Source organism: Canis lupus, chromosome 17 (genome assembly GCF_048164855.1).
Source record: "Canis lupus baileyi chromosome 17, mCanLup2.hap1, whole genome shotgun sequence".
Lineage (NCBI taxonomy): Eukaryota > Metazoa > Chordata > Mammalia > Carnivora > Canidae > Canis > Canis lupus.
Window position 1 is genome coordinate 45,668,138 of NC_132854.1, and position 16,710 is coordinate 45,684,847.

General features: G+C 36.5%; 1 protein-coding gene across 18 annotated transcripts in view; it reads left to right on the plus strand.

Annotated features, from left to right (window-relative positions):
- DIAPH3 (diaphanous related formin 3) overlaps positions 1–16,710 on the plus strand; it is a 508,438-nt gene that overhangs the window by 292,495 nt on the left and 199,233 nt on the right. For all 18 annotated transcript variants that reach the window (XR_012010017.1, XR_012010015.1, XR_012010016.1 and 15 more), the window contains one exon: positions 5,963–6,092. Coding sequence is in view for 14 of the 18 variants with exons in the window: in XM_072782860.1 (XP_072638961.1) it covers positions 5,963–6,092 (130 nt within the window). In the remaining 4 variants the exon portion in view is untranslated. The remainder of the gene's footprint in view (positions 1–5,962; positions 6,093–16,710) is intronic.

Sequence of the window (16,710 nt, forward strand, 5' to 3'; positions counted from 1 at the left end):
AACTGTAGAAGGCAGAGTGAGCCCTAATGTAAACAGTGGATCTCAAGTTAATGATGTATCAATATCAGCACATCATTTGGGATGCACAACATACTAATAGGGGAATTTTGCTGGAGGAAAAGGTATATGGGAAGTCTGTTATTTTCTGCTTATGTTTTTTCTGTAAAGCTGGAGCTGCTTTAAAAAAATATAAAATCCAGTGTTTAAAAAATAAAGGTAAAACATCTACTTTAAAATTAATATATTTGACCCAGTTATATTAACTGAAGAACACTGAACTGTTTTGTATGTCCTGTGGAATGAGAAGGCTGTGTAAACAGAACATTGAACAATACAGTAGATAATGTAATAAGCTAAAAGTTTTACTACAGCACAGAAATGCTGCAACACTGCAGTTTCTGTGCACCAAAATCCAAGAGAAATAAATTAAAAACATAATTCAGGGAAAGTTGAGGGGGAATATGAAAGAATTCAGCTTATAATTATAGGAATCCACATTATATAAAGCATTTTCTTCCTTATTTAATGTTTCAACTCATCATTTTAAAATGAAAATTACACAATATAAATTATGTTTACTAATGAATATCACAAATTATTTGTCTAATGTTCTTTTTTTTAAATCTATTATCAATTGATCTCTACCTATATTAAAAATCATTTTGAAAGTTTATGGTATTAATAGTTACAGCAATGACATAGATGACATTAAGCATCTTATTTAAATTAAGATTTTATTTCCATTGTAGAGATAACTAATCTCCTTCAAAAGTTTAACCAACATGCTGGTTATTTTGTTAATGTGGTTACACATATGAAGAAACATTATTCATTGTATAGTTGTGATTTACACTAGTGGGTTTTTACTGGTGCATTGAGCTTCCTGTCCGAGAAAATGTGTTATATTCTATGACAGTATGTGTTAACGCATCTATTTTTGTGTGAATACCTTTAACCTAAATTTAGAGATACTATTTCATAAGTACGCAAATCACTTTATTCTGCATAGGATTTAAAATGGAATATGATATACTTGTTAGAGGATATACTTGTTCAAGGCTGTTAAAGGTTAAACTTTACAGCCATCTTTTCATCTAACCATATTCCTATAATGTTTTGTCAGCACTAATCTATCAGCAATGTTGAAAGACTTGTTTGAGTGATAAGATTCAGGTGGCATTTTATTAAATTTATAGATATAACACTAGAAAGAATGTCATGCTCTCAGAACTAGAGAATGACTCAGGTGTCTGTTTTTAGAGGCTTTCCAGGCTAGAATTAACAGGTTACAGGACTTCAGTATTTTAAATGTCATTGTTGTTCTTTTGTTGCTATTATTTTTGTCCACTGTGGCTTTGAGAAATTTGTTTATTTGACACATGATAATCTCAAGATGTTTGTAGAGGGACTGTTTTGTAGTGGTTATCAACTTTGGATTCACACAGACATGGATTCAAACCTTGGTTTTACCAGATAGAAGCTATGTTATCTGGGGTATGTTACATGATCTCTCTCCAAACTTTTTTCTCCTCCTTAGTTATAGGTATAATACTAGTTCTTCATAAAGATATTATGTGTTTTAAGCACTAAATATTTCTTTGGCTAGTCCCGGTGTCAGGATAAGTGCCATATAAGAGTTGTGGCTATTGGGCAGCCCCGGTGGCCCTGAGGTTTAGCGCCGCCTTCAGCCGAGGGCGTGATCCAGGAGACCCGGGATCAAGTCCCACATCAGGGTCCCTACATGGAGCCTGCTTCTCCCTCTGCCTGTGTCTCTGCTTCTCTCTGTGTTTCTCATGAATAAATAAATACAATCTTTAAAAAAAAAAAAAAAAAAAGAGTTGCGGCTATAATAGTACCAGTGATATTAGTGTTAATGGCATTAATATTAACATTGATTATTGATATTTATGATTAAAAATCAATTAACATTGATCATTACCAATATTAATGAGTCTTCTAGATTCTCATAATTTTGTCATTTTATGATGTTCAACAATGTCAACAGCTAGAGAATCTGTGCTGTTTTGATACATACTTAGATAATAGAAACACGGTAATGGGATCAAAGTTAATAATTTGGCAGTACTCTTATGGCTTAAGTGTCATTAGTCAAAGAGTAAGGGGCCTTTGGATTCTGAGGATCACCAAAAAGATACTCAGCTTTTATTTTAGGAATTTGCCTTGTGATTAAAACAATGGAATATTCTTCAAATGTCATCCAAATTTGTGCTGAATGGCTTAAAAATATTTCAAAACATCGCATTGTAGCTACAAAGGAATTCTACTCCAGAGTGACAAGTAGGCCATGATTTATTACAGGATCTTCTTTTAACATTATTTGTCTGGAATGAACAGAGCAGTTGAAGAAACTCCATCCATCTTTTTGTTTATTTGACATTCATACTGCATTAAATGTACCTTAAAGAAACAATATACAAATAAGAAATTCTCCTTAACAGCCATGATTACTCATCAGCAAGATACATCTCTTGGCAATAAAACAAAAGGAAGCCTGTCAAGCAATGTCTCTTAAAATTTAAATAAAGCAGATTTTTTAAACCTAACCGAATTTTTAAAGCAAATATTTTAGCTTCATTTTCTTTCCAAGAGTTAGCGTTATGAAGTGTGCTCAAGTGAACTATTCTTTCTCTTCAACAAAATTAGCACCATCCCCCAAGCTTTCCTTTTTCTGTAGCTCAGATGCTGATTATGTAGGATACGAGTAATTAGTGGAAATAGAATGCACCTTTTTGTTCATGTTTATCAAAAGTCAAAAAAAGGGATCCCTGGGTGGCGCAGCAGTTTGGCGCCTGCCTTTGGCCCAGGGCGCGATCCTGAAGACCCGGGATCGAATCCCACGTCGGGCTCCCGGTGCATGGAGCCTGCTTCTCCCTCTGCCTGTGTCTCTGCCCCCCCCCCTCTCTCTCTCTCTCTCTCTCTGTGTGACTATCATAAATAAATAAAAATTTAAAAAGTCAAAAAAAATTGAGCAAATAGATAAAGATGTTGATAAATATCTTCTTGTGCATTCATGCTTTTAGAAGACGGTCTTCATTCTTTTTTGTAAAGCATTTTGGGGAAAGGAGAGAAGGAATAGAATCACTGGGGGAAGAAGAATACCTTTGTGTACTTTGTCCTGAAAATGTTAGGACCTGAATGAAGATTCTCCACCCTGGAATTTAAAGCAGCAGAGCAATTTATACATGAGACACCAGATGTTATCGACAGTTGGTTGCCATCTTTGTTTTTTTTTATCTAAACTCCTTCTCATTTATTAGGTCTACTTTCAAATTTATTTGGAAATTTGATTTTTCTTTTGTCTTACAGTTGTTAAATACAGATTCTGAAAGGATGGGAGAATGTTGCTTCCATTTACTATTCAGTAGATATTCTTTTTAATATTAGGCTGTTGCCGATTCTCTCCTTGCTAACCAGTTGATGTTTTCAGTAATACAGCCAGCAGAGAACCCTCCTCTGTGAATTGCCGCCTAGCTTTGTGACGGTCTTTGAATAACTTGAATCTTTGTTTGACTTGTATACTTAACATTTACTAAACTGGTGGATGCTATAAACTATCTTAAACTCCAGAATTCTAAATCTGAATTTTTATTGCTCATGAATAAAGATCAAGATTGATCCAGCTGGTTGTTGTTAGATCAAAGAGTTTTCTTGATATATTAATCCTAGCAGTTGCTGGCTATTTAGATATGTCGTATCTAGCACTGGAAAGCTCTTTGCAGTCTTTACAAATTATAGAAGTAGATGATGCTTGTGCTGATCAACATTCCATATGGGCTGCATGTCTAGTTTCACAAGAAAGGAGCATTGTGAAGAGGGGATGTAACCAGTGGCGGTCGGGAGCTGAGAGTCCATAGAAACGATGCTATTCCCCACATGGTCATTGCTGTCACGGGGATGGAGGGATAGAAGAGTTCACTACTAGGGTACTTGAAAAAATAAATAAAAACAAAGCCAAAGACAGCTTTTATGTTGTCTTGGTCGTACAAGAGAAAATTATTAAATTTATGAAAGTTTGCTACTTTTACTCTGGCCTTATCCACTCAAGATGATAGTATGAAGGAAATTATGGACCAAAGGTAGCTTTTAATAAATCAGATTAACATTCTCAATATATGTGAATACAGACTGAAAGATTCTAAATGTCCTTATTAGCATGTAAAAAATAACTGTGAACTGGGATTATCACTAGGTTATATATTTGCATGTAAATATATATATTTATATAAATATATATACACACAGGGACATTTATTTATATGTAAAAACACACATGCATGTGTATGCTTTTACATATAAAAAATATATATATATATACATACACACACACACACATGCATGTATATATATATATATATATATGTTTTCATTCTGTGCTCCTGTTTGGGTTCATTTGATCAACTGTTGAGCTTTGGGCACTTAAGGGCTCACAAAATGGCAAGCCTAGACCATTATACTCCTCTGAGTTCTAGCCAGAGCTGCTCAATGGTTTATCCACCACCAGGGGATAGGAAATTCGTTCTTGGGAAGCAAAAGTATCTGGCTGTTTTTATGTGTAAAGCATAGATATACAGTATGTGAACAGATATACAGTATACTTATGATTTTAAAATTTCATAGATGCATATGCTTAGGGAAAAAAAATACCTAAAAATGCTCTTTAGCCAGCAATGATGAAAGAAAAAGATTGAGAAATACTTCTGTACACCTCTATCCATCTACATCCTTTGTGGGCATTTTTACTTGGATGCTCCTTAAAAGCTTCAACCTCAACTTGTGCAAAACTAAAACCAGGCTCTTTGCATACCGCACTGCACCCGCCTCTGTTTCTCTATCTTTCCGTTAACTTCAATCCATTGCATCACCTGGGTCTCTGTGCCCCCTCTGTCCCATTGTTGCCATCCCCGAGGCTCTGCCCTGGGTCAGGCTGTTGTCTCTCCCTGCCTGGACTGTTGTTAAGGGTTTGTGAGTTACTCTACCTTCTTCTGTTCTTTGCCTTGCTTTTTTTTTTTTTTTTTTTTTTTTTTTGGTCTTTTATACACACTGTGCTAGAGGGAGCCTTCTAAACTGTGGGTCTCATCATCCAATTAAAAACTCCTCAGTTCTTAGGGATCAAAATCTTTCTACTACTGCATGGCATACCTTTCCTCCTGTTGTCTGGTCTTTTCCTGTCTTCCCAGACTTATCTTTCTACTCTCTATTGTCTTCCTCAACACACACTTCTTTTTCAGAGTCACTTAGCCTCCTCAAATGTGTCGTTTTCTCTTCATCTGTGGCCTTTTTCAAATACTGCTCCATCTGCTTGTGGTATAGCACTTCTAAAGTTTCTTCTTCCCTTCCTCTCTGTCCCATACAACTTCCTGTCTACCAGTGTTCAGTCCAGGTGTCTAGTCCTCTGAGGCATGCTTTGTGATTATGTTTTGGTATACTGTCGGTCACACCTGGGTAAATGTCCCTGTGTGTGTGTGTGTTGTATTGTGCATGTGTATTTTTCCCCCCACTAAGCACCTTCTTGAGGAATCAAACCTGTGTCTTATTTTGTTGTTGTATCTCCAACTCCAGCATCTACTAGGCATTCCATAAATATGTGCCAAATTTAAAAAAACGAAAAAAAAGGAACAAACGCCTGGGGTTAAGTACTACTATATAGACTTTCGGGTTCTTCTGTTTTCTTAAGTGTTTGTCATGTATTTTCCCCCATAGAATGTTGCATAATAGATTGGATTAAGTTTATACTTTCTTTTCAACAAATGCTAATAACTTGAAACAACAATACTTAGAGAGTAGCTTTTCAAGTATTTAAGCATTTGCAATTCAAAAATAGAATTAACTAATTTTACAATTCATTTACTTCTTACCTACAAAATACAACATTAACATTATGTAAGTAGACATATTATCAAAATATTTTTAACTGTTTTTTTCTCCCTCTCATCTTGTCTAGCTAAAGGACACGAAATCAGCAGATCAGAAAACAACACTACTTCATTTTCTGGTGGAAGTATGTGAAGAAAAGTATCCTGATATCCTGAATTTTGTGGATGATTTGGAACATTTAGACAAAGCTAGTAAAGGTTTGTGCTTTTATAGAAAACATTTTATTGTGCTGGGTCTTCAGTTAGTACATAAAGACAGAAAATAATGTCTTTTATTTGAACATACTTGATACTTTGCCACAGTGTTTTCATACTGAATCTGTCATTCTAAAAGCAGAATGTTGTAGGACATTTATTTTATGAGTTGTCATTATTGGAACTCTGAATTTAATTTGTTTTATTACATAACAAGGCCCTGAATTTAAAATATAAAAATATGCTGTTGTTTAGTTTAAACCTTATCAACACCTACCAGCCCCACCCCCTGCTGCTCAGCTGCTTCCACCGTAGCCATGGTGTTGCTCTCTTGTTTTTTTTTTTTTTTTTTTTAATTTATTTTTTATTGGTGTTCAATTTACTAACATACAGAATAACCCCCAGTGCCCGTCACCCATTCACTCCCACCCCCCGCCCTCCTCCCCTTCCACCACCCCTAGTTCGTTTCCCAGAGTTAGCAGTCTTTACGTTCTTGATTCAGTATCCTTCACTTGGGGGCTATCTTTGTGCCTGGGCCATGCCCCGGTAATCAATGTCCCCACTTAGCCTGAGTTCTAAATCTATCTCCACCCACACCAAAGGTAGAGACTGCATCCTTTGTCCTAGTAGAGCCTAAACTGCCAGAAATTCCATTCAGCCCTTTATAATGCCCAGATATCTAATCTTCTGGTTCCTACTGGATTTAGATCAGGTTGCAAAGGGTCATGATAGGATAGGACCTGTTATTAATAGCTCGTTATGAATATAATTTAAATGCAATTTTTGACCACTTGAAGAATCCAATTTTTATATATTGATTCAATGGAAAAAATTTTATTTGTTCCAACAACCAATTTATGAATACATGAATATATGCATGCATACATACATGCATGCATCTTGGAAGACAACTCATTTGAAATGGTGAGCTATCTGTATTGTCATCGTGTTGAAAACTGGTCATTAGAAATGTCAGGCTATTTTTGTAATGTTTATTGTCTTAAAATTGGAGTTTGTCAACTTAAGAGCACTTCCCCTCACCCCCATATTTTAGTGAATATTCATTCTTTAAAAAAGTCACCTTTGTCATTTTCTACTCCCTTTAAGTTGTTTCTTCTGTAAGACAGGGATTGCAGCACTCTATCTGCAGAGTGGCATTGTGGTTGGATGAGATGGTCTTTGACACTTTTTCCTGAGATGTATGTTTCTTCGAAGTATGTATCTCATACAGCCAGTTGAGGTGGGGGTGGTGGGTAGTTAGAAATACTTAGTCTGAATGTTTAAGTTCAAAAATAAGCTTTATACTCTATGCTTCTGCATGCTTAATGTTGTAATGATGTTGGAATTACTTACTTTGCCCTTGTGCTACCTACCTTAGAATGTCCTCGGAATAAGAATATAGTGACCATATATATGGGTGTGAGTGTTTTAATGGAATTTAAAAAGGGAAAGTAATTATTTTCTTAAACAATGAGGTAGGGCAAAAGTACATGAGGGGGGCAGCATTAAAAATAACTCAGTGATACTCAAAATAGCTTCTAAGTGATTGATTCATTAATTCAGGGAAGGTAACTTCTCTAAAATGAGATTTCGGAAATTTTGGAATAAAATTTAAGTAAACAGGCCAAAAGAGAATTGAAAGTGATGAATGGTAAGCATGATAAGTAAAAGAATAGTAGATGAAAAAGTTACACTTAATACCTTGAAATATAGAGAAAGCTCTTTTTCTGGAGAAAAGATAGCAGAGTAGAGTGATAGCTTATATCAACATTAGGTCTTTGGGAAGAATTAAATCTATGCGAGCATTTTATGATCATGACACTTTGCATTCCTTGACCACTTCACCATTGTTTCCTCCTGGTTCTAAAACTGAGCAGTAAGCTGGAACATACTTCTTTTCAGATGTATGTTTTAGTATAGAATTTATTTTCTAGCAGTTTTGCTCTAAATTAAGTTTTTAGAATATCATTGATCTATTTTGACTCACTTGATTGTACTAAAATTCTGTATAAGTATTTCATTATTTTGCCTTTGAAAACAAACTTTAATAAGGGCTTGTAGAGTTGTAACTTGGTAATTAGGTACTTCTGTTTGTTTTCTTTTTTAATGTTTCTATCGGGAGCATCTAGGGCCTTGGAGGTTTTTCATTTCCATCTGTTATAGCGGAGGCATGCATATGTGTATAGGTCAGCAGATAACATGAACGTGTTTCACCGGCAGCAGTCAACTAGATATTTGAAAGAGAAAAGCCATCACTGAGATGTATGCAGATATAGATGGATATAGATTTTTTTATATAGTGTAAGTGGTTATTGAGTATAATTTCTTCATGTGATTATATTATCCTATTAATGAGTGAGATTTTAGAGGAATGAGTATAATAGTTTTGTATGAAATAAGTCTGAGTTTGCTTTGGAAAATTTCAGTGGCTTTATATTATATATCATCATTTAAAAGTTTCCATATTTGAAGTCTCCTCAGTGAGCTATCACATGAATTAAAAAGTACCTTTGTTTTTGAGACATAACAAAATCCTGGCCATTAAGTCCTCGTGGATCAGCAGGGGGATCTTTCAATGCAACTAATGAGCTTACCCGTATGACAATTTTCAAAAATCTACTTCATTAAGGCTGTTTCTTTTCTAAGAGATAATGGCTTACAGCTTTTCTGTTGTATTTCAGTGAAAATATTTTGGGTCATTATTGTATTTCTATATACCGTTGCAATATTTCTTCCTTTTTTTTTTTTCCTGGTCTTTTAAGGGTTGAATACATTGTTCTCTTGTCTAAACAGTTGAAGTTAATGGACTCTAATCTGTGAAGGTTTTATTGATTATTTCACATTAACCTGCTTCATTATTAACTTGGAATGGTATTTTATTAATGAGTAGAAAATATGACAAAACTCTGGGGATTTGGGGGAGCATATTAAAGTAAAACCAATATAAGTTTATAAGTGTCACCTTGTTCAGCCCTGTCTCTTTTAGGTTCATCGTATCTCTGCTGTATATTTATTTCTCTTCTTGCCTAGATAGTCTAAATTCTGGGAATGCCATGCAAGTCCAGTCTGTTACTCATCTCTTCATTTGATAAGCATGTGTTGTTTGATAACTCAGTGTCCCCTGACACTGTGTCCTTGTCTTGTCGCTGGTCCAAGGTTTGGTTCCTGCATTATGGTGCAACCCAGGTGACCATACTGGCATGTCCTCACTGGCTCCTCTTGCATCCTTAGGATCCTTTACTTCCTCCTCCTCTTTGATTCAGTCTCTTAGTATTGCTAAGTGTTATCAGACTAATCCTGAGCCCTTCTTTTCCTTTCTCCCATTAACTCCTTAGGTGATCTCTTCAGTTTCCAAGGGCTTAAATACTGTCATTCCATTAATGACTTACAAATCAGCACCCCAGTCTGCCCTGCTAAGCTCCCCATGTGCATACCCAGCAGGGTCTTTGCCATCTCCAGCAACACCACAACCCAGAGACCATACTACACCCCTAAAGCATGGCTCTTAATTCCTCTCCTTCCTGTAACCTCTCCTCCCCAAATTTTACTTACTTGAGAAAATCCTTCTTAGCACCCTTTCTTTTGATTTCCTTCTTCTCATTCACCTGGTCCCTTTCCAGCCTTCAGCATGTCACCTAGAGCCCTGTGGTAAGTTCTAAGTTAGATCTATGGCAAGTGGCGGCTGCAGCCCAGAATGTTGCCTCATTGCCTCCTTCAGCAGGCAGCTTAGTGTAAATGTCACCTTCCCTCTTGTGCTTTTTCCTGGCCGTTCTGAGGAGCCTTACCTAAGCTACGGTGTGCTCTACTTTTTCCTTCAAGATAGATTCATGTTTTCCAAAAAATCTGAGACCTCTCTAAGAACTCAGAGTCCAGGTTAGAGACTATTCCTGGAACTACTGAAAGGGCTGCCAAAGAAAGAGCTGCCTTCCTTGTATTGTCAGAGTGGATTTAATGGTTCCCCATTTCTGATATTTTTCACTTTTTTCCATTTCCACATGGTTGGCTTTCAGGAGCATTCTTTGATATCCTACATTTGATATTTGTCCTCTCCATTTTATTGACTTCTCTGCTTTTAAGATGATTTGTTTGCTTTTAGCTAGTAACTCCTTGATCTGACCCAAATATTTGTCTACTCAAATACATCACCAATTCCAGTGCCTTGTGACTTTCCAACATTTGATGATAAATGGCTTACTAAATACCAAATGTTTATCTTTTATTCACCTACTGTGAGCACTTAGAACGCTTCATTTCCAGGTGGCTGCCACCTGGAAATGCGTAGTGTTTGAAAATTCAAATTCATCTGCTGTAACAAGCAAAAAGCATTTTCAAAGGCTCCCATTAACCTTCTTATACTATATGCTTGTAAAAATGCCAATTAAAATGTATTAGTTTGATGTATATATTTTCAATATTCAGGATTAATTATTAATTCAATTGCATTTTGTACATTAAGTGTATACTGTAAATACATAAAAATACTTGTGCAATAGACTTAACATAAATAACATTATGTTACTTGAAACCGTTATATCAGGGAAGTCATAGGTTGGGGCCTCAAAATTTTGTGAGATAAATAATTCATCTGGTATTTCAGGTCAGTTGTAAGATATTAGAGTTTTATGAAAATATTCATTTGTGTGCATTTTCGTCAATATAGTGAAATAATTTAAAAGAATAAAGTGGGGGGTGTTTATAATAAAATAACTTAGAGAAGACAGCCACATAGAGTATCACTTTAATTAAATTGTCAAGAAAGAACACAAAAATATATTCTGGTAGAAGCTGAATTCTCCTTTGTGTCCAAGCCTTTCCTATGTGGATTCTTAATCCTTAGTCTCTCAGATTGTGATTGAATGTGAAGGTAGGTGTTTAAAGAGGCGATTAAGTAAAATGAGGCTCTTAGGGTAGAACATAATCCAGTGTGAATTGTATTCTTATAAGGAGAGGAAATTTGGACAGATAGACACCAGGGATTCGCACGTACACAGACTGACAATGTGAGGACACAGCAAGAAGGTGGCCATCTGCAAGCCAAGGAAAGAGACTTCAGAAGAAACCAAATCTACTGACACTTTGATCTTAGACTTCAGAACTATGAGAAAATAAGTTTCTGTTGTTTAAGCCTCCCAGTCCATGACATTTGTGATGCAGCCCTGGCAAGCTAATAGAATACCCTAAAGGCACTTCTCTTGCTTAGAGTTTCTTTCTTTTTTTTTTTTTTTCTTCTAAAGATTTTATTTATTTATTTATAAGAGACAAAGAGAGAGACAGACAGACAGAGATAGGCAGATGGAGAAGCAGGCTCCATGCAGGGAGCCCGACGTGGGACTCCTGGATCAGGCCCTGGGCTGAAGATGGTTCTAAACTTCTGAGCCATCCGGGCCCCACTGCTTATAGTGTCTTTGACGGTAGAATAGAGTACGTATGTGGAATGATTTTTTTTACTTGATCAGATCACTTAAAGAAACAGTTAAAGACCTGCTGTGTTAGGTGTTCACTAGTAGTCAAGTTTGGGATATCAAAGGTTCTTGTACAAACCATGAATTATCACATGACTTTATGTAATTACAAGTATGCCTCAATTCCTTTTTTGAATAGACCTAACATAAATTAGTACATGTATAAGGAAATATTGAGGCAATCTAAATAAATATATTCATGAGTATTCACATTTAATTTCAGGGTTAGATCTATGGTATCTCCTGGATTTTATTTTTGGAATGAGTTTGTTTATACTGGTATATTAAGTTTTTGTTCTATTTTGCCTTTTTTTTTTTACTTGCTGTATCCCTCTGTATATTTCTTTACCACCTACCTCTCTTTTGCTACTTTAATAGTTGTAATTTTATTATAAGCAAGTAGTCAATAAAGGCTAGTAACACTCTGAATTATCTTTTGACTCTTTTCTGAAAGGGAGGTGTGGAATGGATGGTTGTACCTTTTTTTGCATTATCCTATAGAAATAGTGAAAACAGGGCACCTGGGTGGCTCAGTGGTTAAACGTCTGCCTTTGGCTCAGGTCGTGATTCTTGGGTCCTGGGATCAAGTCCTGCATTGGGCTCCCCTTGAAGAGCCGCCTCCTCCCTCTTCCTATGTCTCTGTCTCTGTGTGTGTGTGTGTGTGTGTGTGTGTGTGTGTGTGTGTGTGTGTGTCTGTCATGAATAAATAAATGAAATCTTAAATAATTAAAGTTTATATTGTAGACTTGCACATAAGGTTGTATTGTATGGTTTCTCTGTGCGAATATAAACTAATTTGAAAAGCAGCATAATGGAATGTAGAAAGACCATTGCCAAAGTCCCCAGAAGGATTAAGGATTCTCTAGACTGACACTGAAGAACACTAGGCATGAAGGAACTATACTTCCAGCTAAAGATTGCTTTTTGAGATACTGAGCTGAGAACATTTCCTGAATCGGCTGCTGCTGGGGCTGATAGATGATGATGAAGAAGAAAAACACATCAGGAAGACCCCTCTCTATCTTTTTGGAGGTTAGCAGACTGAAAATGGCATCAATACAGCATTAATCTTTTCAAGAAACTAACAGTTTACAGTGTTTGCAGATTTGGGGCCAGCTGCAGATTTGAAATAGCTACTGGAACAATTCTATCAGTGTCACCCGTGAGCCCTAGCTGACATCAAGTAACAGGACATCAAGTAATAGGGCAGGATCAACAGTGACAACCAAGGTCTTAGAGTTCTCTTAGCTGGCTGACTGCAAAGCCATCTAAGTTTACTGCGCCTCAGTTTTGTAACAGGAAGTGGAAAATTATAAACAAGGTGGATGAAAGAAAATTTCAGAATGAGAGCTTTCTGAAGGATAGCTTCACATAACAAATCTGTACACTCTGAATAAGCCTAAGCAGTGGATGGAACTAACTCCCTCACCGCAATCTGCTGAATGTCACTGCTCACTAGGTTGACAGGTAGCCAGCTGGTTGAAGAGGCATGGGGTGGCTCAGCTGCTGCAGGTAAAACTGCCAACTGCTCCCCAGAAACCAGGCTGTACACAGCTTGCAAAGTCTTGAAATAATAGTTGTGTTAGTTTCTTTGGGCTGCCATAACCGATTACCACATGCTAGGTTCCTTTAAAGAGGAGAAATGTAGGAATTTGTTATCTAATTATTCAGGAGTACAGAAGTCTGAAATCAAAGTGTTGGTAGGATGAGTTCTTTCTGGAAGCCTCAAGGAGGAGGCATCTCATGCCTCTCTCTTAGCTTCTTCTGGTAGCTGCTAGCAATCCTTGGTGGTATCTTCTCCTCCATGTCTCTCTCGCCTTTCTTTGTAAAGATACTGGTCATTTGATTTAAGGCTCACCCTAAATCCAGGGTGATTTCATTTCGAGATCTTAAACTGCTTCCTTGTGCAAAGATCCTATTTCCAAATAAGTCACGTGCTGACGTGCTTTGTGGCCATGGATTTGGAGGTGAGAGGGAGGCTGATTAACTCCCTCTAGTCATCCTTGTTCTCACTCCCATAACTGCATGGAAATTAGCACCATCTGAGTGTCATGAAATGGTGAAGTGCAGTCACACAGACCTATATATGGAAAGCATTTAGCATTATGTTGTGAAATGTTTGGGTGTTTAAGGGTTATTGTTGATGAGCTTATGAAATACTCTTTTCTTTCATCGTTACATGCATTACATGCAAATACTAAAGCAGTTAAATCCATGGGACACCTGGGTGGCTCAGTGGTTGAGCGTCTGCCTTTGGCTCAGGGTGTGATCCTGGAATCCCGGAATCGAGTCCCACATCTGGCTTCCTGTAAGGAGCCTGCTTCTCCCTCTGCCTATGTCTCTGCCTCTCTCTCTCTCTCTGTGTCTCTCGTGAATAAATAAATAAAATCTTAAAAAAAAAACAAAACTGAAATCCATTATATGCCTCTGAATTTAAGGAATTTTTACTAACAAGTAGTGACAATTACAATAACTCCAATAAATCATTTCAGTGGGCAAAATAAAAATGTGATCCCTATTAGATCATGGAGGCATTATATTATGGGGAAAGCTGTTGTAGTCACAAACTCTCAATTTAGATGATTGGGAATCCAGCCCAAGCTCTGCCCATTGCTAGAAGTAAAACCTTGGATGAGTTCCTTGTCCCCACTGGGTCTCAATGTTCTTACTTGTAAAACAGGGATAATAGCTGAACTTAATTCAGAAATTTGTTGTGAGTTTATAGGTTAATATGTGTAGATCATTATAAAGCTTGAATAGCATACTATAAGAACTATATAAATATTTTCTTTTTTTTAATATTTTCTATATTTGCTATAGTTGTAGCTGTTACTTTTCAGTGATTATTTCTTGTTGACACATCTGCTTATTCTATCATTAATGATGCAGATAAACATGAGTCTCTGTGAATAATATAATTACATAATTTTAACATGTATTCTCAATAGTTACTTGAACAGATTCCAACTGTGTCTTGCCTGAAACTTATGCAAGCTTTACAGTTTCTTAGATCTATGTTATTGAAAAATGTATTTACCTTTCTAAAAATTAAAGACTGATATACATGTAGGAAACTGTACAGATCATAAATGCGCAACACAATGCATTTTCACCAGTTGAGCACACTAGCAAAGGGAATGGAATTTGGAAAATGAGTTCAATTTTCCTTCAGCCTGAGTCACTATTTTTATTTCCTGTTTTGAACTTTGATAATAAGATTTCTTTTGAAAGAGAGCTTCTACTATTAAAAAGCTATATAAAAAGTTGCTAGGGTCCAGCAACTCTTCAACAATTTGAAGCAGATTTTTTTCTGTAAGTGTTTGCATGTTATAAAAAAAAAAAAAAAAAAAAAAGCAAATTTACCAGCCTGGAATTGGTAAGGAATTAGTTACTTGGAAATGTTTTTCATTTCCATGTGAAAATATGAAATATGAGCTAACACTTAAGATAAATGATATGTGATAGAAACATTGAAAAAGATATTTACCTTCATAGAAAAACCTAAAGAAGATATGTTCTCAATAATCTTCCTCTCTGCTCTCAGCAGAGGTCATCTTCAAGTATAGATTTAAAATTGATCAGCAGTGAGGCTCTTTTGTCAGTAAACATGTGTATCACTATTAGGACAGTTTCTCAGCAGCTGTCTGTCAAACTATGTATTTTAAGGAAAAAAAGTACTAGTATTCATTAATAGTTTGGGATATGTTTGGACCCTATTTCCAAACAGTTTATTAAATTCTCACTGTACAAACAATGTGCTAGGCACTTGTGTTAGTAAGGATCAGACTTGGCTTTGACAGGGAAAAAAAAAAAGAAACAACGACTTAAAGAAAATTGATTCATTCATTATTTTAAGAGCCATTTAAGAGCCACAGTGAGTGCCTCTTCTATCCAGGCACAATTTAGGATACCGTATAGAGCCATGAGGGCATAAGAAATGTATCTGCCCTCTTGAAGTTTACATTTTATGGGATGTATGCCAAAGGAAGAAGCCCATATATATTATGAAGGATGGTTAGCTCTGGAGTTCCAGGACAGGGTTTTGGTTTTGTTTTATTTTGTTTTGTTTTGTTTCACAATTAAGGTCAGGTGGTCAGAGGACACCCCATAGAGAAGGTGGCCTTTGTGAAAAATGGTGAAGAAAGTGTGAGGGAGGAGGCAATGCAATCTGGGTGTCTGAGAGAAGCGCTCTAGGCAGAGAGAAGAGCAATGTTTAAGTCCCAGGATATAGAAGTGAGACTGGAACAGAGGGAGGGAGGGCAGGTGAGGAGATAAGGTCAGAAAAGTAGTAGCAGGTTCTATAGGACAGATTCACCATTATACAGATTTTGACTTTACTCTGAGATGGGATGCCATTAGAAAGGTTTCGAGTAGAAGACTTGCATCTGACGTTTATTTTTAAAGAATTATTTTGACTGCTGTGCTGGGGAAAAAATACAGAAGTACAAGGGCAGAAGCAGTGGAACCACTCAGATGCTGTAATAATCATCCAGGGAAGAAAGCATGTTGGCTAAGGCCAGAAGGAGATAGCAACAGTGGTGGGAAGCATTCACATTTTGAAGGTAGAACCAAGAGTAGTGGGTGTGTTGGGTATGAGAGAAAGAGGAGTCACAACACCAATCATTTACTGAGATGTAGAAGCAGATTCAAGGAGGAAGATATGTTCCAATCTGAAAATGTGAGTTTAAGATGCCTATGAAATATTAAGGAAAGATATTTAACAGACAGTTGGAGTTTAGGGGAAAGATACAGGCAGGAAAAAAAAATTTGCAATTCTTCAGGTCTAGAGATATGCAGTCCAGGATTTGTTAGTCTGTGTGGTCCCTCATAGTCATATGTGAAAATTTGTCTTATAATTTGCACAACATCCAGTCTGTACTTAATATTTAACCATGGGCCACGGTAAAAGTGGTGACATCTCCCATACATATGCACACAAAACCATTATCCTGAGGGGACATTATGAATATTGTGACAAAGTTCTCTCTGATGGAACTCTTTTGTGTAATATTTACAGTGTACTTGAACATCTTACTTGGAGAAGGAATTTTCAGATTCGTAGAGGTAAACATAGTGTGTTAACTAGGTTTGTATGTACCACTGCTACTGGTTTCTAAAAAGCTGATTTACCTTAACACCCTCTTCATAGTTGTAGAGGA